Source organism: Trichosurus vulpecula, chromosome 5 (assembly GCF_011100635.1).
Source record: "Trichosurus vulpecula isolate mTriVul1 chromosome 5, mTriVul1.pri, whole genome shotgun sequence".
Taxonomy (NCBI): Eukaryota; Metazoa; Chordata; class Mammalia; order Diprotodontia; family Phalangeridae; genus Trichosurus; species Trichosurus vulpecula.
The window spans coordinates 11,468,091-11,493,779 of NC_050577.1; the positions used below are offsets into that span (position 1 = coordinate 11,468,091).

The following is a 25,689-nucleotide window of genomic DNA, read 5'->3' on the forward strand; positions in this document are numbered from 1 at the left end:
GCCTATTTGTGGAGTTGACCATAAAGTTCTGTTCCTGTGACAAGCCTCTTTTTAAAGACATTTCTCCACTTTGATTTATTCTGTGAACAGGTGGTGGCAGGTCAGTGCCCACAGGTCATGCTTGGGCTCAGTCTTTGGGAACTGGAGATTCTTGGCCTTTGATAATCATTTAATATCAAAATAGTAACTTCAATAAGGGTCAGAGCCTGAACTGATTAACCAGAGGGAGAGCTTCAACTGATTAACCATAAGAAGTGTCTTAACCTAAGATTCTTTGTTCTCTGAGTAAACTCAGAGAATACCTCTTCCTATGTCAACAAGGCCAGATCAGGCTGACCTGAGAACATTCTTTCCTCTGTCTATTAGCCATTAAAATGAGACCCTTAACCTGAGAAACTGTCTTGCTTAATATTTTATGGGCATATATTATGTTATGGAATGTTAATGGTAAATTAAACACAGAAACGCTGGGTTGTAGTTTCAATTGACCCTTGTCAACTCTCTTATCTACAACCTATTCAATTTAGAAAAGTCCTTTCTTATATCATGGTTAAACATACATGGAGATCATAAAATTGAGTAACACAGGCATTGCTGAGTTGTGACTGTTCTAAAAGTGTATTTAAACTTTCTCATTCTTCTGTTCAGGCAGTCAGATTTTATCTGGCACCACACATGTATGTATCCACTAGCTTTGAGGGAATAAACAATATGAATTTGCGTATCACCTAGCCTGTTGCCTCCTTTAACCAAACTTTCAGGTCAACGCCTTCCAACTCTGAGCTCCAGGGATAACTCTGGCCCTTTTAGCTGCTGAAAGCAGTTAGGATGGCTATGGGAGATGCCAGGGACCAGTCAGTAAGTGGGATTCCAGAGCTCTGTGGTCAATAACAATAAAGGTATAGGAGGTGACGATGATGATGAGAACTATATTCATCAAATGCTCAAGAATAATGTGGACTCTGGAGCACTGTGACTTCTCTTTTTAGAAAGAAGTTTACCCGGGGATTGTGGAATGCTGCCTCCAGGGCTTCTAGAGAGGAATCTCTAGATTAGTGGCAGAGCTGGGTTCTAATCTCACCTCAGATGCTTACTAGATGTTGGATGCTGTCTAAGTCTTCTTAGATCCTCAGTTTCTTTATCTGTAAAATGAGGGGGCGATATCTTTAGGACTTGTCATATAGTGCTGGTAAGCTCAGATATGATAATGTAAGAAAAGCACTTCAAGGATTGAAGCGTTACACAAATGGCAGGTATTATTATTCTGTTGTTCTAATTTTATGATTTGAAAAAGTTCCGATGAAAACCATCTTGGGACAAGCCCTCCTTGTGCTACTGTTCTTTTCCATCCAATTTTGGAGGTTCTGTTGGTGAATGAGATGACTGATTTTTGTGACTGACCCCAGATATTGGGATGCAAACTCATCTTCTCTAGACTCACTGAAAGCATCCTCAGTGCCATCCTGGTAGAAGGTGATGCCGTGAGGAAGACCTGTTTTCTTCATCATGTTCCCCCATGCTTTTGAGTTCTTTTGTGAGGGCTCTGTGCTTGGAGAGCTTTTCCTTCCAAGTAAATTGAGGGCTGTGAGTGTTCGGAATGGTGACATCCATTAAAACATTACACTTCAGTTTTCATGGGTCAGTGTTATAGCCAGGCGATTGTGGATTATTGTGATGTGCAGGTTCCAACAGGGTTTATTTGTTAAATACTCAAGGATAATTTGAGATTTGTTGTAGCTCAGACATTTCCTGTCTTTGTTTACAGAGAACAGCAATCTCATGGTGTGCAGTTTGGCCACTTGATCAGTGTCTTTCTAGGTATTCAGAAAGCGCTGCTTTTTTGGCTCTCAGAAATGCTACGGGAATAGTTTTGAGTTACCTTAGGATATCATCACGAATCAGCAGTTTTGGGCTCCTCAAGAATGACCTTCTCATCATTTCTAGTAGCAATGACTTGGTGTTGTATCTGTCATCAACCCGGCCATTTCTGCCCATGAGTCCCTATGGACTGGCCGTTTCTTTGTTGTTGGTTGAGTGCCTTTCTCTTGTAGTAAATCCAGTGGCAACACATATCTCATGGACTTATGATATTGTTTTTGGTTAACAGGTTCATGTAGATGTTGTTCATGGAGGACCGTTTAGTCCTGTTATTGGTCGTGTAACCATTTCGTTGATGGTGATGATAATGGTGATTGTGATTCCATGTTTCAGAAAGACACAAAATATTCTTTGTTGTAAGTGAATCAGACAAACCAGAAGAATGTGAAACAACCTGCCAGGTTGGGCTTTTGCAAGAAAAACAGATTCTAACCTGGCAGCTTGAATTTGGGTTGACTTTTGCCCTTGAGTATATTGAGCACTAGGACTTTCCAACCTTTGTTTCATTTTTTTAAGGGAGTCATAAATATCTTCAGTGATTAAAGTGTTTTTACCTATTCTCAGCATAAAATAGCATAGGATTGCAGCATTTGGTGCTAAGTATAACTTTAGAAATTATTTTTTCAACCCCCTAATCTTACAGAAGAAAAAACTTGATTCTCCAACAGGTGAAATGTTTTATCAGCATCACACAAGCGTGATATTTAGTGGTAAAGTCAAAGATTTGAACCTAGGTCTTCAGACAACCCTTGTTTTCAGTAACACATAGTACCCCCTGGACCACCTCTCAGCCCATTTTCTTTTCTTGGGACCCATATACTTTGAAAAACCAACAGTTTAAAAAATAGATTAAAGGAATGAAAGGCTTCTTGACTTGTCTCCTTGTGACAAGTTCTTAAGCTGGTGGAAACTCATCTAGTGGGTGAGATTGGACTAGAGAATTTTCAAGTCTGCTTTTGGAAAAGATAGATGATCTATTGACCCCAAGTGAGATGAGAACAGGGTTGGTCAGGCTTTGGGAATCACAGGAGGGTCTGGGTCATATTTATTTTCACCTATGTCAATCATATCTACTAACATCTCCACATGTCAACCTACAGGGGCTGTTTTCTTAGAGGAACCACAGTTGCTTTGGGGTTTTGGAAACAGGTCATTTCCTCTGGCATGAAATGCAGTTTTCAACCGAGATTGCTGATAAAGGCCTGAAGTTTTTCCTTAAGACCTCACTGTCTTCAGCATTCAGGACAAAGTAAATTGAAGTGGAACACTGTTAAACAGTGGGGCATCCTGTTATTTCAATATTTCATTTTTAAATTTCTAAATGTTTACTTAGATGTTCATAGAAATGTTTACGAAATGTTTGTTAAAAATGATTTAAATGTTGATTTCTGTGAAGTAGCTGCCATCATGGACAGAACAGTGGTTCTGGAGTCAGAAGGTCTGATGCTTACTGCTTCTGGCTCTGCATAAGTCACTGGCCCTCCTTAGGCTGAAGTTTCCTCAGCTGCAAATGAAGTTGAATTAGATCAGAGATTCTTAACCTGGGGTCTATGAACTTTAAACACACACACGCACGCACACACACAACTGCATTTCAATATAATTGATTTCCTTTATAATCCTCTGTATTTTATTTTCTGCTTTTAAAAACATCCTTATGTGACAGGGCATGAAGGCTTCACCAAAGAAGTCCATGACAGAAAATTTGCTAAGAATCTTTGGACTAGATAATCTCTGAGATGCCTTCCAGCTCTAAATATATGATTCTGTGGGTTGGCTTATTTGTATTCAGATAATTTCTCCTTTCTTTAGTATGATTCTTGTGGAAATAGCTATACAAATCAAATCCAGCTTGGGACCAAATTTTAAAGTGAAAATTCAGTTCGATCTGCAGGTATTTTGTGTCTGCGTTATATTACCCTGTACCACCTCGACTGTATAGAGAAAGATAAAAGCAAAAAGTCTGAAAATATGAGGGATTATATAGCATCAAATTTACATTCAAAATATTATCATGTGATTATCACATGTAGTAGGCTATTTACTGGTGGAAACAGCAATATGTGTCAATTTGTTTAAAAAAAAACACGTCAGTTTATGCAGAAACTTAGTTCACATTATGGCCAAATTGGCCCAACTGTGGCATGCAGTTTCCTGCCTCCATGGTTTTGATCTGACTGTTCTCCTGCCCTGAAATGCCTTCTCTCTTTGCCTTTACCTCTTGGGCTCCTTAGCTTCTTTCAAAGCTCAGCTCAGATAGCACTTCCTCCTGGAAGCCTTTCTCAAACCCTGTAGTTATTAAGGGTTTTCTCCTTCCAGTAATCTTCTACTTCCCTTTCTGGGAGGATGGAGAACATTGATGATTGGGTGGATGTCAGAGGTGGTGTCTGAATTACGTGAAGGAAGACAGAGATTCCAAGGGGATAGGAGGTATGGGGGGAGTGAGATCATGGCTGACACAGGGGATAATCTAAACAGAAAGAATGGGAAATGGAATGGAATGGAATGTAATATGTAAAGAATAGCCTGCTGGTCAACCAGCTTGACTGGAAGAGAGGGTGTGTGAAAGGGAATAATAGGAAACCAGAGTGGAAGGGCAGGTATGAGCCAGGTAGTGGAGGGCTTTACATAATAGGCTGAGAATTTTGTATGTTGCATAGGGAGCCACTGAAGACTTGTTTTACAGTAGTGTTGTGAGACTGTAATGAGATCATGTATGCAAACCACTTTGGAAGCTGGGGGGCTCTCTATGAACACAAGCTCTTATCCACCAAATGAAGTATCTTCTTCGGGAAGAGCTTTTCTTTGATATCTCAAGCCACAAAATGTTGCAAATCGCAAGAGTGAGTAGAAATAAGGCTTTTATTCTGCTATCTTTATAACTGTTGCTTTTTTGCAACTTCAAAGAGAATGAAAATTCTAGGAAAACCTACCCGTTTCTTTGTCCTACATTTGTGGGTAATGCCTTTGAATATGGAAGAAGGTTACAGGTCACAAATTTGATGTAAAGAGTGGTTTTGTCATTGATGCCAGATATGGCAGGGAAAGATCACTTTGATTGAGAGTTTTCTTTTGTCAGTTAAGTGAACTCTGAAGTTCGCAGTCAGTCTCTGACCTCTATCTATGTAGGAACCTTGGGCGAGAAACTTAACCATGTTTACCTCAGTTTCTTCATTTGTAAAATGTGCTGGAGAAGGAAATGGCAAACCACTCCAGTATCTTTGCCAAGATAACCCCAGACTTGGACACAACTGAAAACAGCTGAGTAACAATATCAAAGCCCCTTTGTAATGGCCAAAGCGTTTTTGATATACGGTAATACACATGGAAAATGGCATCCAGTTGAAGGCGTGGATCCATCAAAGGCTCAAGTAATATCATATGTGAAAATACATAGTAAATGCAAAAATGCAAACCTACGTTTTAAAAAGAAATCCAATTCTATTCATATTTCTAATTTCCAGAGAGTTGAAGTGATAAACTTGAATTCCCAGCCCTGCCCCCATCATGAAGCTTTTTACTGTCTTTACTTAACAGATGAGCAGGTAACAGTTAAGAGCCAAGTACGTCTCACAAATTAGGTGGTAACTTGTGTGTGTTAGTGTCTGCACAATTCAAAAGAGTGAGTTTACCAAACCAAATCAAAATAGCAAAGACTTGGATCAAAATGTTCATTTGACTTAACTCAAAGTTAGTATTTCAAGGACGACTGATATTTCAGATGAATTTGGTTCTGGCCTTTTCCTGTTCCAAGACCTGGGAAAGAAGATGATGGTAAATCAAAATCCAGATTACTCCTTTTTTGTTGGTTTTGTTGTTTTTGTCCTACTTTTCATTTATGATGCCTGTTTCTGACGTGAAATGTATCACTTTGATAAGATCACTTGGGAGAGAGTGCTTTCTAGGTAAGCCAATTATCTTAACTTATATGAGGAAATTTGATGATTTTTAGTAGATGTCATGATGACATCAGTCACCATCAACTGTAAGCACTGAGGATACAGAAAAAGGCAAAAACAATCCCTACTCTCAAAGAGCTCACAGTCTAATGAGGGAGACAATCTATAAAACCACAACAAAATGAAAACCTGCGTATAAGTTAGGTATATATATATATATGGTGATACTCAACAAAGGGAAATCACTAACATTAAGGCGGAGTCAGGAAATGCTTCTTATACAAGGTGGGTTATTGGATGGGACTTAAAGAATATGAGGGATGTTAAGTGGCAGAGATGAAGAGGGAGGGCATTCCAGGCTTGGGGGCAGCCAGTGAAAATTCCCCAGTTTGGGAGATGGAACGTTTGGTTCAGAGAATAGCGAGGAGGTCAATTTCACTGGATCTCGAAGTATGTAGAGGCAGGTAAGATATAAGAAGACGACTGGGAAGGGAGGAGGAGGGCAGGTTAGGAAGGGCTTTGAATGCCAAAGAGAGGATTTTATATTTGATCGTGGAAGTGATTGAGATGGACTTCTGGTGTTTTAAAGCAATCTACGCATAATGATATACACAGAGATCACATTTCACAAGTGTTTATGTAATAGGGACCGTTAATTTATTTTTCTTTTCCTGTCTGGGTCAGTTTGGGATGTTTGTCAGTGCCTCTTTGTCTCCCCTTCTGGAGGCTTCTGAGGCAGGGAATGCAGAAGGGAGATGAGGATCTCATTAGCATGTATTTGTGCTGTATATTGACCTAGGGGAAGGTTTTTGGTGACCATTGAGAAAAAAATAATCTGCCTTTTAATAAACAAACCTTGGAGGTTTTCTGCTGAGGTTTTGTCATTCTTTGGAAATGACTTGGGGAAATTCTAATTTAAAAACAAAATTTAAAAGCTCTGATAAAATCTGTTCAGCTTTTTTGGAGTTTCCTACATTTATGTCTTTTATTTTTATGTGTCCATTTCATTTCAGTTCAAGGAATAACTTTCAGGTAACTGCTTTTTGTCAAGAGGAGGTGCTGGGGATTTAAAGACAGAAAGGAAAACCATCTTTCCCTAACAACAAATCTTACATGCTAATGTAGCACATTAATAGATAAGTAACTTGAATTTGAGGAAGAAGAAGGCCTTAGCAGGTAAGAGGATGGGGGAGATAAATTAAGGATTAAAGGAAGCAAGGGATTCTGGGAGATGAGCATAAGGAGAGAGTGCATTCTAAGCAAGTGTACCCAGAGGTGAGAAAGGGATCGATGACTTTTGGAAGCAGCAAACAGGCCAGGTTGGATAGAATGTGGAGTTTCTGAAGGCAGGAATGCAGAATAAAGGGGTGGCCTTCTACATGGTGGATGCCAAATTAGCAAAGGCAGAGAGGGAGGAGTGTGCCTTGTGTGGCTGAGGGTGGTAAAGAGACCAGGTTGGGGAACAGCAGTGTCCTGTGTACCCCTGGCTCTGCTAGTAGCCTGAACGAGGCAGAAGCCTGACTGGGGTGGAATCTGACCTCCCAAGGCCCCCGCAGTGCTGCAGATGCTCCAACTGCCACAGCTACTGGAGACCCAGAAAAGAAAGCCCTTATCCCCAAAGTCCTTGACACTGCCAAATAGTTCAGCATCAGAAACCAATATGATTTTTGTCATCGGAAATAACACCGGGGATACACCCCAGGACCTTGTCCACTTGACTTGCAGTTGACACTTCCCATATGGTCTGCCTCTACCACTGGCATGGCAGCTTCTTTAGAGCAGGGACTGCCTTGCCTTTGTGCCCCCAGGGCTCACCATGGTGCATTGCACATCGTGAGCCGTAACCAATGCAGCCCCATTCATCCGCTCTTCGGAGCAGATGCTCTCTATAGGACAGTAATGGGAAATAAAATTGAAGATGTGGGTTGGGTGTGGAGAGCCTTGAATGCCATGCTAAAGAGTTTGTGCTCTTTTTGGTGGACTGTGGGAAGCCAGGGGGAGTTTTTTTAAGAATGAAATTGGCAACACAGTATTTTAGGGTGATGAATCTGGTGATGGCTGATGGGAGTGGAGAAGAGACTGGAAGCAGTGAGACCAGTGTAGGGGATTATTACAGTGGGGGCAGGTTAAAAGTCATTAGGGCCTGGGGTGGGATGGTACTGATGGAAATGGGGAGCAAACAATGAACTGGAGAGGCATCATGAAAGAAGAAACAACTCTTGGTGCCTTACCGAAAGAGAGAAGGGGGAAACGGAAAAGTGGGATTGGATTCCAAGTAGTACCTAATTAATGATCAGTGTGTTAAGAGTTGTCAGAGAAACAGAAAACGGTGGCTGGTGCCTTGCAATCAAAGGAAAGCGTTCATTTTTCCTTTCTGTTAGTAACTGCTAGACTACAAAAATGGAAAATGACATGTGAGATCTCAGTCATTGCACAGTGGTGGTTTTTACCTCACTGTTTTCAGGGAATGCACGTTTTGAGTTAAGGTGTTTTCGGGTGTTTCTTTTGAAGATTTATTGTCAAAACAAAATATGTCAGTATACCTTAAAATTTAATAGTCATCAGGGTAGTTTAAGTGGAAATTTATTTGGCAGGACTTTGGACAAAATCACCTCACTTTTGGGCTTCAGTTTCCTGGCATTTTTACAGTGAGACTCAGAACTTGAGTTCAGCTCTTCCTTACTGGAGGATGGCCTTTTATTTATGATGCCCCCTTGCTGGTTACTTACAGTCTCATAGTAACTGACTGGTGTAAGATTAGACCTCTTGGCTGTCATGTGCCAAAGCCCATCTTCAAACTTTGATACAAGATTTATGTATAGGAAAACAAATTCTGACCTATCCAGAACTTACCCAAATATCTGTTGCCATAAAACTCATAATACTATCTCTAAGAGATTCTGTGACTCTTTATTGCCTCTAGGATAAAATAAAACTGTTCTGTTAGATAAGCAAGCATTTATTAAGTGCCTACTCTGTGCTAGGCACTTGTCTAAGCACTGGGGATACAAAAGAAGGGCAAAAGACAGACCCTGCTCTTAAGGACCTAGGTTAATGGGGGGAGCCAACAAGCAAAGAACTCTGCCCAAAGAAGGTATAGATAGGATAGGTTGGACATCATCAACAGAGAGAAAGTACTGCTCTTCAGGGAGGTCAGGAAAGGCTTTTGGTGGAAGGTGGGATTTAAGCTGGGCCTTGAGTGATACCAGGAGGTAGAGCCCTCCAGGGGTGAAGGGGTTGGAGGATGGGGACAGTGACCTCTTCTGCACCGAGTGATCTGTTAGACCAAATTAGCTTTACAGAATGCTTCCTCTCTACACACGCTGTGTTTGAGACTTACTGGCCTCTGTGCTGTTCCACATACAGAGCATTTCCTCTCCTGCCTTCCCAAATACCATCCTCCTACCTGGGAGTACCCTTGCTTCCCAGTTCTGCCTCTAGGAACCCCTGGCTGCTGCCTTCAAGGCTCAGCTGTAGAGCTGCGTCTTAAAAGAGTCCCAGTCTGGTCTCTCTAGTTGTTTTATTTATTTTGTGCGCGCGCACACACACACACACATGTCTATATGCATATATACATACACATACATATATACATATGTGTGTATGCATATATGTATGTGTGTATGTGTGTACATACAGATACACACGTATACATATATGCATATATTTATGTGTACGTACGTATGTATGTATATGTGTCTCTGTGTGTATATATATAAATGATGAATATGTATATATTATACTGATTTATCTATGATCATGTTATTGTCTCCCAACAGAACATAAGCTTATAAAAGGAAGAGTGTGTTTTGCTTTTACCTTTGTGTCACCACATCCTAGCACAGTACTAGGCACAGAGGCACTTAGTAAAAGTTGTAGTTTGACTAGAATAGAATGGAGTTTAATTTTATTCCTTCATCTTTCAGTGCTTTGGGCAATTCTCTAAGATTATAAGTGACAAAGAAGGTCTTGACCTGCACTGGTGAAGGGCTTTCCCTCACCTAGGAGTTCCCTATCCTATTCCCATGTGTAGTTTCTCCCTCTATCCCTCTCAAACCTGACGCTTGGTCTTGGTAGTATTGGAATCCCTGAAGACACACAGTGTACCTTCTGTTGATGACGGACTAACCTCCTCCTCTCCTAGGGTTACACCCATTGATGAGTGTCTATGTTTTGGCTCATGGCAGTGACTCGGCCGTTGTAGACAGCGGTTATCCGCGCTCTCTTGTGCTGGGCACAGGAATCCGACGTAAGGCAACGTCCAGAAGCATCCGGCTCCTGCAGAGTGTTGCTCGCGTTTCTCTGGATTTAGTTCGTTATCTCTTCACTGAAGACGGAACAAATCCCATCCCTCTCTTTTGAGTGGGATGGGCCTTTGTCACAATTTGTGTTAAAAATCCAACCGAACCCAGAACAGATGCCTTTTGGTCCCATGACATGATGAGGGCTGGCTAGCAATGAGCCGTTCTCCAAGGAGCAGGCCTGTGTCCCGCAGGCCAGAGATGGCCAGCCCCAAGCTCCTCCGTCCATGTGCTGATTGCCACGCCACCCTGTATTTGATGAAATATTCATGTCTTTCCTCTGCTCCCGGGTAGCGCTCCTGATTTCTTGTATAAATGCTGCTATATTTAGTCTAGACAAATGGAATGTGGATGGCTGCTGAATCAATTGGATGAAAGGCTGGGATCCTGCCTGCCGCTTTCTCTCAGTCTGGGGCAATTATTTATAATCACTAGCACTTTGGGTAAGTTGAGGGTGATTTTTCACAATTTAGTGATTAGACTGTGAATAAAAGCAAGCAGTTAGACCCAATCATTTCTGCTGGGATAGCAGGTTAAGAAGGCAAATTACTCTTTGAGGTTTACAGTAACTGGTTCAGGGGTTTGGGGGTTTATTGGAAAGGAGGGAGAACTGGTTATATGTGTGTGTATACGTGTGTGTGTGTGTGTGTGTGTGTGTGTGTATTATGTGTGCATGTTTTAAAGGGTTGATGTTTCCAGTTTATTGACTATAAGAAAACCAGACAAAATAGACATGTGGGGTCTCATATACTCCATGCATCTTTAAACATTAAGTTCTGTGTGTGTTTATAGGGCTGAATTCTGACCTCTGTTTATTGGGATTTCCATGTAAAGAAGAGAGGTTGCGGTATGGCCTTTTGAACTCTGATGAGGGGAGGCTATCATTGACATTATCCAGGACTGGATATTTGGAAGTAACCACAGAATTGTAAAATTGGAAGGAAACTCTTCTTTCATCCGGGCCAAGCTAGGCTTGAAAGGCATCCCTGTGACAGTGTCTCTGATAAGGGGTTAGAAGTAGCTTGAACCTTGATCACTAAGCGGAAAAGGATCTTTGAGCTTAAGACGAACTTCTTGGCAGAGATCGAAACTGAGATTACAAGGAGCAGTGAAAGCTGCTGCTCACATGTTTATAGGATGAAGGCTTTTGTCACCACCTCGTTTAGGAAGAACTTCAGCCTCCTGACCTGGGAACCCAGTTTAAGGACATTAATTGCTGGAGATGGTCTAGAGGAGGACATCCAGGTTGTGAAAGGGCCTTGAGTCTGTGGTGGATGAGGCTCCCTAGAAGGACCTGGTCACAGTTAGCCTGGAGAAGAGAATACTCAAAGGAGACATGGTAGCTGCGTTGAGGTATTGAAAGGGCTGATCCACAAGAAGGCAGATAAGTTCTTTGGTTGGGTCCCGGAGGGCAGAACCAGTAGCCATGGAGGGAAGCTGCAAAGGGACCACAGAAAAACCTTGCTAATAATGAGAACAGTTCAAAAGTGCAGCCAGCCCTGGCAATTCCAGATCTTGAGCTATATTACCAAGTGGTAATCATGAAAACAATCTGCTACTGGCTCAGGAATAGAGTGGTGGGATAGACTAGTCACAAAATACACAGTAGTAAATGACCAGAGTAATGTAGTGTTTGATAAACCCAAAGATCTAAGCTTTTGGGGAGAGAACTCAACATTTGACAAAAACTGCTGCGATAACTGGAAAGCAGTTTGGCACAAAGTAGGCATAGAGCAACATCTCACACTGAATACCAAGATAAAGTCAAAATGGATAAATGATTTAGACACAATGGGCGATATCCTAAATAAAGTGGGGGAGTGTGGAAAAGTGTCCCTGTCAGATTTATGGATAAAGGAAGAATTTACGAGTAGATAAGAGATACTGAGGAGCTCAGGAAGTAAAATGGATAATTTTGATTACATGAAATTAAAAAGGGTTTGCATAAGCACAATTAATGAGTCAAAATTAGAAGTGAAACGGGAAGCTGGGGGGGGAGCAGTTTACATAAGTTTTTTTCTGATAAAGACCTCATTTTGCAAATATGCAGGGAACTGGACCAAATTTACAAAAATTATAAAAAAAAAATAAGGCATTCCCCAGTTGATAAATGGCCAAAGGATATGAATAGGCAGTTTTCAGAAGAAGTCAAAGCTATCAATGGTCAAATGAAAAAATGTTATAAATCACTATCAGAGAAATGCAAATTTAAAAAAGTCAGAGGTCCTACACCATACTTGTTAAATTGGCTCACCCGACAGAAAAGGAAAGTAACAAACATCAGAGAGGATGTGGGAAAATAGGGATACTAATGCCCTGTTGGTGGAGTTGTGAACTGATCCAACCATGATCTAGAACTGTACCCAAAACGCTAGTAAAACTGCATACCTTTTGATCCAGCAATACCGCTACTAGGCTTGTACCCCAAAGAGATCAAAGAAAAGGGAAAAACCGCATGTACAAAAGTGTTTCTAGCGGCTCATTTTGTGGTATATGATTATGATGGAATGCTACTGCACTATAAGAAAAACCTGGGAAGATGCGTATGAACTGATACCAAATGAAGTGAGCAGAACCAGGAGCATGTTCTACGCAGTAACAGCAGCATCGTGCGATCATCAGCCACATGTGAGTCCTCCCAACGACCTAAGACAACTCTGAAGGACTTCTGATGAAAACTGCCGTCTGCTTCTGGGCAGAGAACGGAAGAACCCCGAGTGCAAATTGAAGTATATATTTTTAACTTTCTTTTTTGCAACATGAAAAATATGGAAATATGCTTTGCATAACTTCACATGTATAATTGACATAATACTGTTTGCCTTCTAAAAGCGGGGAGGGGCGGGAGGGAGGGAATTTGAAACTCACAGTAAAAAGTCAAAAACTGTACGTGTAATTGTATGTTACATATACGTATGTGTATATATTTACACAATACATATATGCACACATATGTGTGTATATGTGCTGCCAGCAATATTGAGCTCTGGCTTCCTTGCTGGAGGTCTTTCAGCAGAGGCTGAATGATGCCCTGACCCTGTCTAGTACAGTCCGAGGTGCAGATCTCATCAGACTCTGTGATTTGGGAGGGCTCAGGGGCCATTTGAGGGAGTTACTCTTTGGTATATGCCACTTACTCCTTGATCATCCAGTCCTGTTAGTTCAGCAAGCCTTTATTAAGCATTTGCTGTGTGCAGACAGTGTCCTAGGTACTAAGTTGCAGAGACAAAAGAGACGCAGTGCCTGCCCTTAAGAAGCTTACATTCTGTTGGAAATGGGTACTCACATTAGCAAAGGCACAATATATACCAAATAATAACTGGGGGTCAGGGGAGATGGTAATGGCTGGGGGGAGGGGATCAGAAAAGGTCTTGTGTAGAATTTTCTCCTAAGTCTGGTCTTGAAGTAAACCCTGGGTTCCAAGAGGCAGAGGTGGGCACAGGGCACAGGCAGGGGCAGCAAACTCTGTCTAGGCATTGAGGAGAGAGGGCTGTCTTTTAGGGGGCTAGTGCAGTTTGGCTGGAATGTAGATTGTGTGGAGTGGAGTCGTGTGGGATGAGTCTGCTAAGATGGCGTGGAGCCAGACTACACAGGGCTTTCAGTTTGAAAAAGAAGAAATGGGGAGTCACTAAATCTATTCTAGAGGCAACTGGTAGTTCAGTAGATGGAATATAGTTCAGTAGGTCCTAGAATAAGGAAGACCTAAATTCGGTTCTCGCCTCAGGCACTAACTAGTTCTGTGACCTGGGCAAGTCACTTAACTGCTGTCTTCCTTAGTTGCCTCATCTGTAAAATGCGGATCATAATAGCTCCTGTCTCCCAAGGTTGCTCTGAGGATCAAACGACATAATATTTGTGCCTGGCACATAATAGGGACTTAGGAATGTTCATTCCTTCCCTGCCATCGCCCCTTTCTGTTTTAAACTGATTGTTTTCTCTCGTTTCGTTTTAGAGATCCCTCAGCCATGATTGATGTAAAACCAATGTTCTACTGAATTGATTAATTTACTATCTTCTGTGTCAGTTTCCTTTCCCAGTTTGATTTCCTTTCCTCGATCCACTTAAGCCAAAGGCTCATTCTTATAGGTCCCTTATTTCAACCCTATTGGTTTAAGCTGAGGAAAGTGAGACACAGAAATAGAAGAACCAGAGTCAGGATTCAAACCCATATCTACCATTGTTTCTATTTTTACCCAATGTTCCTTTTGAAAGATGCCACAGGTGCTTCCAGGGTACATATTTATGCACAGATCTGCAACTGGAATGTTTGCACCTATGTCAGGCATTACAATAGTGGCCTTTGTGGGCCCCTTCCTCTAAAGCTTGGGCTTTCAGCGATGCATCCCCCAGCTGCTCTCATCATCCCATGTGTCTTTGTTCCTTTCTGCCCTGCAGTGGAGGTGAAGTCGGAGGTTCCTGTGACTCTGGACCCTGTCACGCCCTTGGACTTGAGGACAGATCTCAGAATGATGATGCCCATGGTAGACCCTGTGCTGCGGGAGAAGCAGCTGCAGCAGGAGCTTCTTCTCATCCAGCAACAGCAGCACCTGCAGAAGCAGCTGCTTATTGCAGAGTTCCAGAAGCAGCATGAGAACCTGACCAGGCAGCACCAAGCTCAACTGCAGGAGCACATCAAGGTAGCCCACGCTCTCTTCTCCCCTCTCTTGGCTTTAGGGAGGGGCTCATCTCATGACCAGGCATGGTGGTGGGCTCAGGAGGGATTGGCAATACACAGGTCATGCCCAAATATGTGACAAGGGAACCCTGGCCCGTTTCTGCCCTGAGTTCTTCTGAGGAGCTGGGTTGCTGGATTTATCCATGAGCCTCCTGGGTCACCAGCAGCAGAGAACCCTGTTGCTGATGCCAGGAAAGAGAAGTTACTATTACTAAATTACTATTCATATTAATAGTAATTTAGGCTCATATAGCTTTAAAGGTGGAAAGGACCTCCCATGCCTGGAACAATTACTTTGGTGAATTCATTTTTAATCAAATTTTACTTTGTAAAAAACTGGCCTTCTCTTCTGCTCTTCCCACCTGCGCTACCTTGAGAAGGAAAGAAAAGAAAAATCCTCTGTTGAAATATACAGTGTCAAGTGAATTCCTCCACTGGACATGTCCAGAAATATGTCTCAGTCAAGTGTGTCTCCTCTGTGTCAGAGAGCCACTGCAGGTTTTATCACGAGTCTTCTGGAGTTGTGGCAGGTCCGTGTGTTTGTCTTTACAATATCGTTGTTATGATATACATTGTTCTCCTTCCTTCTTCATGAGTTCATACAAATCTTGTTCTTTCTAACTATCCTCTCATTATTTTTTAGAGCACAACAGTATTCTATCATATTTATATTCCATAGCATTTTCTTCCTTTCCCCAATTGATGGACACTCCCTTACTTTCCACTTCCTTTTCCTCACAAAAAGAGATGACTCCTTTATTTTACAAATGAGAAAACTGAGGCCTCAGTCGGCTAAATGCTTGATCCGGGTCTCAGTTAGCCCCCTACAGTACGGCATAGGAGAAAAAGTGTCATACTTGGAGTCACGGACCTGGGTTTGAATCCTGTGAATTTAATTAAAACTTGGCCATGGCTGTCATTATTGCTAATGTTAATAACAGAGATCACCATGGTGACAATGACGATGATGATGATGATGACGGCGATGATGGTGATGCTGGTGATGATGATGGTGAAGATGATGGTGATGATGGTGATGGTGATGATGCTAGTGATGGCGATGATGATGATGGTGATGATGGTGGTGGTGATGGTGGTGGTGATGATGATGGTGATGATGGTGGTGGTGATGGTGGTGGTGGTGATGGTGGTGGTGATGGTGATGATGATGATGATGATGATGATGGTGATGGTGATGGTGATGATGGTGGTGGTGATGGTGGTGGTGATGATGATGACGATGGTGATGATGATGATGATGGTGGTGATGATGATGGTGATGATGGTGATGATGGTGATGATGATGGTGATGACGGTGGTGGTGATGGTGATGGTGATGATGGTGGTGTTGATGGTGGTGGTGATGATGATGATACTGGTGATGATGATGATGGTGGTGATGATGATGATGATGGTGATGGTGATGATGATGGTGATGGTGATGATGGCGGTGGTGATGATGATGGTGGTGGTGATGGTGATGGTGGTGATGATGATGGTGATGATGATGAAGAAGATGATGATGATGGCGATGGTGATGATGCTGGCGATGGTGATGATGCGGGTGATGATGGTGGTGATGGCGATGATGGTGATGGTGATGATGATGGTGATGGTGATGATGGTGGTGGTGATGGTGATGGTGATGACGGTGGTGGTGATGGTGGTGGTGATGGTGGATGATGGTGATGATGGTGATGGTGATGATGATGGATGGCGATGATGATGCTGATGATGATGGTGATGATGGTGATGGTGATGATGGCGGTGGTGATGGTGGTGGTGATGATGATGGCGATGGTGATAGTGATGATGATGATGATGGTGATGATGATGATGATGGTGATGATAATGATGATGGTGATGACGTAAGAGGCAATGCAATGTGTGATGCAGAGATCTGGTTTTGGAGTGAAGTGGCTGTGACACATGCTGGCTGTATGACCTTGGGCCAGTTGCTTCATTTCTCTGGGCTTCACTTTCCTCATCTGGAAAGAGCCTGACTTTGACTTTGGTTCTGAAGTCCTTTCTAGCTCTAATGCCATCATCCCATGATCCTGAGTACTACATTCTAGGAATCCCCATCTCCATAATGAAAATGATACCTCTAGATAATCTTACCCAGTTGGATGTATGTAGCTCCCCTGGAGTTGTGTATCATTGTATAATGACCATTGAAGATGGTTCAATTGCTGTGTGTATTTTAGGGGTCCCTGGGGTGTGGCACTACCCTGGAGCTTTCTGGGATCTCCAAAGAAAGACAAACAACAAGGCCAAACCCATTTCTGTAGAGGAAGGAGAATCCTTCCCTTCTCTTGAGGACCCACATTGTGGGCTCCATCCCCAAGGCATGTTTTATTGTACTTGAGGCAGAGGGAAAAGGTGCTAGAAAGAATGTAAGCCTCCTGAGGGCATGACATGGCATATAGTAGGTGCTGAACAAATGCTTGTTGACTGGGCCTAAGACACCAGGGAAATTATAGAAGAAAACAAATGGGGAAGGCCATTACTAATCAGGAGTGCATGGGATCCAGAGGACGGTCCAAAATGGTGGCAGCCACCATGACTTGATCTTCCCCTGAGGGATGGGAGCCTCCAGGCTGGCAGGAGTCAAGGGCAGTGCCCATTCTGCTGCCCAGTTTCTGATACTACCATACTGTGACTCAACCCTGATGCCTGTGAAGACGTGGAAGGAGCCCAGATTGAGGGCTGGGAGGGACCTCGGGGCCCCCAGGGCAAACCTTCGATTTCATAGATGAGGAAAGGGGTGTGCAGAAAAGTAAAGAGACTTGGCTAAGGTCATACAGAAGTGAGTACCAGGGCCAGGACTGGCTCCCCAGGCCTCTTTCCAGTGCACCATCATGGCCTAGGACAGACCACTGCCTCAGGACTTCCCTGGAGTCTCAGCTTTGGGACTTGCTTTAGAAATTGTTCTCAATGGTGGATTCACAGATCCAACCAAAAAGAGACACACACACATATGCATGCTAATACTTAGACATACACAGACTCACGTACATGCACATGCCCACATTTCTCATACATCCACGTATATCCACATGCTTATATACACTGACTCACATACACATTCACACTCACATGCTCATGCACACATACATGCTCTCACACACATATACACACATGTACATATACCCACACACCCACTTATGTACACACATGCATACACAAACTCACATTTCCCCCAACCCACATACACACATATATACACAAACATACACACACACACACACATACATGCAGATATGCATTCTTATGATCCTGAAACAAATTCCATGAAATAGCATTTATTTAAGTCCTATTTTCTGTTCACTTTGGAGAAGTTTAAATTCAGTAGAGTCAGGATGTTGGGTAAAAGATTCTATATTCAGGTTGAAATCTTATTCCATGTGCAGATTAATGAGGATGGTATTGCAGGCCCAAAGTCAGGGAGACAGTGAGTGGCTCACTTTCCCTCAGGATGCAGTCTCGTGCATTCCTGCTGTTTATCCTCTATCCCTCTCTGTGGCCAGGGTTCTAGCTCAGGGGCTGGATGTTGCTTGGAACAGTGTTGGGCTGACAATTAAGGGAAGGGATAAGAACAACAAACCTTCCAGGGTGCTCTGATGGCCAGGCTCTGTTCTTGGGGAATGCCCTTCACTGGCAGTCTGGTGATGATGTGAGCCCTTGGGGGGCTGCTGTTCCAGAGAAGATAAGGCTGAAGGGGAGAGTTTAGATGCGCAGGCCACTGGAGCATTAGGGGACAATTCCCTTGTGAGCTGCCCAGATCCACATTAGTGGAATTTGAACTTTCTCTTCAGGTACAGTTGGACCAGTTCACTGAGATTTCCCAAACTTATTCTAGTCTTTTCTACCTCTCCCATTGAAGCAAGATGGGAGGATTTGGGTATCAGAAAAAGCTTCATGTATGCACTATGTGGGCTAGCCACTCACTCTTCTTTCTCTCTTCTCTCCACATTTCTTTCTCTTTTTGCTACCCCCATTCTTTACTTTTTCTCTCTCCTGTTCTCTTCCTCTCCTCCTCCTCCTCCTCTCTCTCCTCCCCTTCCTCCTTCTCTCTGTCTCTCTTTCCCTGTCTTCATCTCTCTCTCTCTTTCTCTGTCTCTCTTTCTTTGTCTCTGTCTCTCTATGTCTGTCTCTGTCTCTCTGTCTCTCTCTCCCTCACCTCTTTATCATTCTCTTTCCCCTCCCCTTGTTGATGACGCTTGGCTTTGGGTTCATTAACCAAGAAGGGAAAAGCTCCCTCTGAGCTCGGATGGGAGAAGACTCCAGCTTGGCAGACGGCAGGGGGACCAGCCACAGCAGGGGAACCCAAGCCTGTCGCAAACTCTCATGTCTTTCTCTTCTCGCAAGTTGCAACAGGAACTCCTGGCTATAAAGCAGCAGCAGGAACTTCTGGAGAAGGAGCAGAAGCTGGAGCAGCAGCAGCGGCAGGAGCAGGAGGTGGAACGGCACCGGCGGGAGCAGCAACAGCAGCTGCCCCCTCTCCGAGGCAAGGAGAGAGGGCGCGAACGTAAGAGGCTCGGCCCAGCGAGCTGGCGCCTTCCCTGCCCCCGCCCCAGCTTTGGACTCGGCCCATCCTCACTCAGAAAAGAATCTGGTGGGAAGAAGGAAACGGACCTTCTCACACTGGTCTGGTTTCCATGAAAAATCACTGAAAGATGAGAGACGTAAACGTAGAGCTTCATTTGCTGGGCATCACTTCCACAGCCATGGTGATATCTTTAAGCCACCGTGCTGAGAGCACGGGAAAACGAGCCTGTTCATCTTGGATGATTGGAATCCTAGCCAGCTTGCACCTAAGTGTCTTTCCACGGAGAGGTCTCCATAACTGATCTTCCCCAGCCCACCTTGTGCCCTTTTCGCCAGCCTCTAGTCCTTGCTCTGGGATGCTTCCAGGGCTGGGGCTTTAGGGGGACTGGAAAGGAGGCTCCTTGCAAAGCAGTGTCCACAAGAGGGAGACAGACCCAAATAATTCCCCGAACGAGGCCTGTTTAAAAGCAGGTTGAAGCTGCGTTTCCCATGTGCTTGCTCAGGCTGGGGATGCTGCCCACAGCTGTCTCACCTCGTAAGGGACAAGCAGTGTTAGCTATGAGGGGATTAACAGTGATCCCAGATGGACAGAATAATTTCATTAGCTGGGCCTGATAAAATATTGAGAAATAACCAAATCACCCATTTTAAATTCCCTTTTAAATAAATGAATTTGACAGATTTATAGACCTTGTATAATAATAATAGAGAATGAGAAATCCAGAAAAGATGGTCCCCTCTTCCCCCAACTGCTGGTTATAACACTGCCCCCCCCACATATTTCTTTAATGCTTGGGAAATTAAAGTTGTCAATTTCAATGTATTAATGCTTTGAAACCCTTTTCCATTTTGAAAAAAAAAGTGAAGCTGGAGAGATGAGGATCCCAAATATCCTGAGGTCTGCTCGCTGATCTCAGCATATCCAGCGATAAACTAAGACTTTGGGATTGCTAAAGCTTGGCTTGTTTGGGGTCCGATATCTGAAAGTTGCTTCCTTCTTAGCAGTGAAGCTCTGTTTGCTGCTTGGGGTGGATGGGTGGGTTTCTGGTTTTGCTGTTTTGTTTTTTCATTTCTCTGAATGTTCTTGGGGAAGGAGAGCGAGCCCCAGCTCAAGCGTTGTGTGTACGTGTGTGTCTGTGTGATGTAGGAGCAGTGGCGAGCACGGAGGTGAAGCAGAAACTTCAGGAGTTCCTGCTGAGCAAGTCGGCCACCAAGGACTCTCCCACTAATGGAAAGAACCATTCCGTGAGCCGCCACCCCAAGCTCTGGTACACGTAGGTTTCTGCATCCAGCTGTTTTCCTTCGCCACCCTTGCACGCCTCCTGTAATTGGCTTTGGCAGGTGCCCTGGGAATGGAACTCCAAAATCGAAGCCTGCAGCCACATAGGTTACAAGGGTGAGGGGAGCCAAAGAGAAATATTTACTCCAGGAGAGATAAGTGATGAATTGCTTGGGTTCTGGGAGAGGTAGAGGAACTTAATTCATAAATTGCATCTGGCCCATAGAATAACTCACTTGACAAAGTGGGATTTTGTATAAATTTGCTTGTTGAATGCAGTGGTAGATCTGTTACAGATGTAAAATATATGACACTTATATTTCAACAATTAATTGTTTCCCTAGGAAAAATGCCTGCAGCAATTAAATTTGTTTTTTCATTTTGTAATTATTTGGTTTCTAACTCTCAAAGAGTAAAGGAGAATTGTTCTCATGATGTGCAGTCACTGGTGTGTTTATATTTCTGCAACTGAAATGAACATACAGGGCAAAATGATTTCCTTATTTAAAATGGTACATATGTTTCCAGGGAGGGGTCCTTTGGCCGGAGGATGAGGACACATTATTAAGTATTATTATGCCTTAAGAAGGTGTAATAGATTCTTAAAGTTTCATTCATCTTTTTGTTTAAAAAAAAGTGTGCTGGGCTTTAGACATCCGAGCATGTGTATTTTATGAACTTCGCAGGGAAGAAAGAGAGAAGACGCCAGCACCCTCTGATGAAGATTTTGCTTATCCCACTCAAGAATGCATCCTGGGGCTTCCTTTCCCCTCTGAGATCTATTGTTTACCATTAAATACAATCACTTAGTAGATATCACATGTAAAAAAAGATATCACACGTCACATGTGAAGAACCATAGTAGTTGCTTTTGAAAGAGGAATAGCTTTCCTGTTCTCCAGAATGGGGAAAAGGATATGTGAGAACAGCATGAGAAATGAATCTGAAGGCTCCCATTCATTGTAAGGCTCTTCAGTGACCAAGCCAGCTCAAGCTGATTTTGACTATGTTTTTAAGAAGGAAAGCCGCATAATTTGCAATTACATATATGATTCGAGTTACCGGATCAGACTCCTCCTGGCCAGTAAACATTTATTAAGTGCCTACTATGTGCCAATCGCTGTAATAAACATTGGAGACAAAAAACAGAAAATGGCAAACAGTGCCTGTCCTTAGGGGAGTTTACTTTCTACTTGGGAAGCTGAGTGGAAAGAGAGAGACATCATTTAAACAGATCAGTGTGCACAACATGATCATTTGAGGAAGCCCAAGGAAGAGATGAGAGAGGACTGCCGGCTGAGGGACATTTTCAGTGGGAAATAACCCACTCATTTTGCCGCAATTATTAGATACGCAAGTGCTCTGGTTTGTTTTTCTAAAGTGACTTCTCAAAAAGATATACAACAAGCCCATTGTTTGGCAGATCTTTTTGATAGATTTAAAACTTTTGCCTGGGCCAGCTCAGGTGGACTTATTATAAGTGTGAAATATGAAAATAAAATGCAAGTATGTAAGTTTTCCAAAGGGCTTTACATATATGATCCTGTTTGGTTCTTCCAGCACCCATGCCAGTTAAATGGCCATCATTAGCCCTGTTTTGCAGAGGAAGTAACTGAGGCTTAAGTGTTGGGGGCAGGATTCTAACCCAGATCTTTCTGGTACCAGCCCCAGCATTTGATCTACTCTGATGCTTAGGCTGTATCTTTCCTGGTGATCCTCATGTGCCATTGGGGTGATTGTTTAAACAGGAGTTAATCTGAGGAGTAATAAACAATTAATAATAATGATAAATACTCATTTCTGTTGTGGTTAAAAATGGCAAAGCACTCTATATGCATTCCCTCTTTTAAGTCTCCCAACACCCCACTTGAAGTGAAGGTGTTATCGAGGGGGCATTATTCCCATATTGCAGATGAAGAAACTGAGTCTCTGAGTGACTTGTCTCACAGGTAATAAGTGCCAGAAGCAAAATTTGAATCCCAGCCCTTCTGGCTCTAGTCTACAGCTTGGTGTGAGATTAATGTTGGGCAGGAAAGCTGTTGGATTAATATATCCTCCAAGTCCTGTAGCTGGTAAAATTGGGCATAGAAGCTAATGCTCAGGGCTTCACTGGGAGGATCCACACTCACATGCAGGTTTCTCAAGACAAGGAGCACACACACTTTCTGAAATGGCATTTTCTCATCCAGGCATATTCGGTGTGCCCCGTTCTGTTAGGAGAACAGATGTTAATAAGCTTTTCTACTAAGCCATGAGGCTGCTATTCTTGCCAGGAAACTAGAGGAACGTGGTTAGCTCTTTGTTTGATGGATAGCGCTCACTGCTTGCAGTATGCACTAATTAAAAAATTATTTTTGAAAAAATTCCATTGAGGTGACCTCCTCCTCAGTTACCAAATATCTGTGTCCCCCCCCAAAGATGAATACACCTCTCTCCCTTCAATAGAATGTTTCTTTAGAGAAACATAAAATGTATGTAGCAATTGTGGATTATTGGAAGTCTCTTGGCAAGGTCTATCTTTGGTGGGCCACTTTGCATGATTTTACTAAATATACAACGTGCATTCTTGGGAATCCAGTAGAATGTCAGCTCCATGAGGGCACGTACTAAGTTACTAAATACTGAATATTGTACTGTCCTATAATACATCATTACATTAAAAGTGCTCAGGTGAGGCTGTGGTTTGTCTTTATATCAAGAAGTAAAACTCTGACTACGACCATGTCATTAAGTTGAGTGTGTCTGATTAGTAGTGCCTGGTCTGTGTCACATGAAGACTGGGGTGCTGCTGACTGGTGGCTTTATTTGTATTTGGCAGGGCGGCTCACCACACCTCCCTAGATCAAAGCTCTCCACCCTTGAGTGGAACTTCACCGTCCTACAAATACCCATTACCTGGAGCCCAAGACACAAAGGATGACTTCCCACTTCGAAAAACTGGTGAGTAGATTTAAAGAACAGGCTTCCCAACTCAACTCAGGGCAGCACTGTGTGGAGGCAAGTGGCATGGTGATGGGGAGTGATGAATCAAAAGGTTTTAACCAGAGTCATTATCCTAGAATATATCTACTCTGATCTATTTTAAATATGTCTATTTTATTTATATATGTATATATTCATATCAGTCTTTCTAGTAGAATATATCTTCTTTGAATGGCTAATTTAGATGTTGTTCATGAAGCTAGCTTTGGTTGCCATTTTAATTTATGTCATGTTTTTAAGAGAATTTTATATTTTCAACTTATTTCAATTACTTGGCCTAATTTAAGCTTATAGAGTGGCTTCTGGGTCCTTTTTCGGATAACATTCCAGCATTCAAGAATGAAGCTGAAATGGCTTCTTTAGCAGTCATATGGTGGACATCCCCAATACCTTGGACTCCTCAATGTCTAGAGACTGCAGATAAGTTACCATCATTCACCCCAGTTACAGGGAAGGAATGATGGGTAGGGATGGGAGAAGAACATGTTCTCATTCCTTCCTTTTCCTTCTTATTAAGTGACCTAAATAAGGAGGTGCTTATAGGTTACCCTTTCAATGAGGAGGAAATTAAATCCAGAGGGGCTGACTGTAGGAAGCAGGAGAACTTCAGGAAATCCTTGTCTACCAGCTCCACTTAGATGGAGGACCTGTTTTTTAGAATTTATATGTTACTCTCAGATTCAGAATCGTTTGCTGTTTCTCTCACTTTCTGTGTCCATTTGGACACATCTCCCTGTGTTAGCTGTGATATAGGCAAAGATATTTATCCCTTTTACCCAAATAGGTTTAGAAAGCCTCCACGATATTACCTCCCCTGTGCTACAGCCCCTCCTAAAGATTGTGCTTCAGCAAACAATATAAGACTTTCTCTTTCGTCCAGACCTTCTGAGAAGACATTAGGTTTGAAAAAATATTCTGCTCTTCCTACCCTCACTCAGGTCATGAGTTTGCAGGCGTTTAATCCTATGCAGAATTTCATACGTAACGTATAGAACAGGACAAATAAAGCTATAGGTCCTTTGTGTTCATTTTTCTTCAGTGTTTTGAAAGATCTTTGATTTGGTTACTAAGTGCCTCCCTCCACCCCTTTTAAATGGATCCATGAATTACTGTAGTGAATAAAAGAAAGAGGAAAAAATCAGTAAAATTAACCAACACACTGAAAAATATGGGCATCCTCTGTAGGTAGTATTTCATGTCCATAGTCCCCCACCTTTGCGAGGAAGGACAAAATAGGTGGCCTGCTCAGACCTTTTCTGGGTCACCAGACTCATTCATTATGATTTGATGGTGTTCACTTCGCATCGTGTGGTTGCTGTTGCTGCATCATGGTAGTTACTGTGCATAGTTTTCCTGGTTCTGCTTGCTTCGCTCTTCATCAATTCATGTAAGTCATTCCATGCTTCTCTGAATCCTTTATACACTTCTTCTATGTATAAGCCTTCATATGTCTGGCACACAGTATGTGCTTAATAAATGCTTGGCAGCTGTTGAGATTGTTTCTTACAGCAAGCACATTAATATATTGTTGTATTCACGTACCATATGTGCACGTTACTAAATAAAGAAACTATTTTCTTTAAATTGGTCATCAAGCTGTTGTGGAGTACCTTCTGTGTATCAACTCTGTCCTAGGCACTGGGGAGGGAGAGAGATGTAAGAAAGGTGGAAGATGTCTTCCCTACTCCTACGAAGTTTGTGTGATCTTTGAATGTCCTAGGCAGAGAGGCTTTTTTGGCGGGGGTTGTTTTGTTTTTAGGTGGTGCCTTTCTGAGTAAGGAGCCAAAAGGAAGGGTTTCATGTAGTAGAGAAAAGCTATTTTATGTACCATAATTCAAGTCGAGTCCGTGTGCATTTATTAAGCTCTTACTCTGTGCCAGTCACCGCTGACACAAATCCAGTCTCTGTTTCTGATTAGACGAAATTTCCTTATATGTGCCCATATGAGGGTGTGTGCACTCTCATCTACACACACACTCGCGCTCTCTCTCTCTCTCTTTCTCTCTCTTTCTCTCTGTCTCTCTCTCTCTCTCTCTCTCTCTCTCTCTCTCTCTCTCTCTCTCTCTCTCTCTCTCTCTCTCTCTCTCTCTCTCTCCTGTAACTGAATTTTGCTAGTGCTGAGCA

General features: G+C 42.8%; 1 protein-coding gene across 1 annotated transcript in view; it reads left to right on the top strand.

Moving 5' to 3' along the window:
- HDAC9 (histone deacetylase 9) overlaps positions 1-25,689 on the top strand; it is a 606,615-nt gene that overhangs the window by 157,968 nt on the left and 422,958 nt on the right. Inside the window, exons 3-6 of the mRNA XM_036759616.1 lie at positions 14,474-14,715; positions 19,125-19,284; positions 20,452-20,578; positions 23,402-23,523. Coding sequence (XP_036615511.1) covers positions 14,474-14,715; positions 19,125-19,284; positions 20,452-20,578; positions 23,402-23,523 — 651 coding nt within the window. The remainder of the gene's footprint in view (positions 1-14,473; positions 14,716-19,124; positions 19,285-20,451; positions 20,579-23,401; positions 23,524-25,689) is intronic.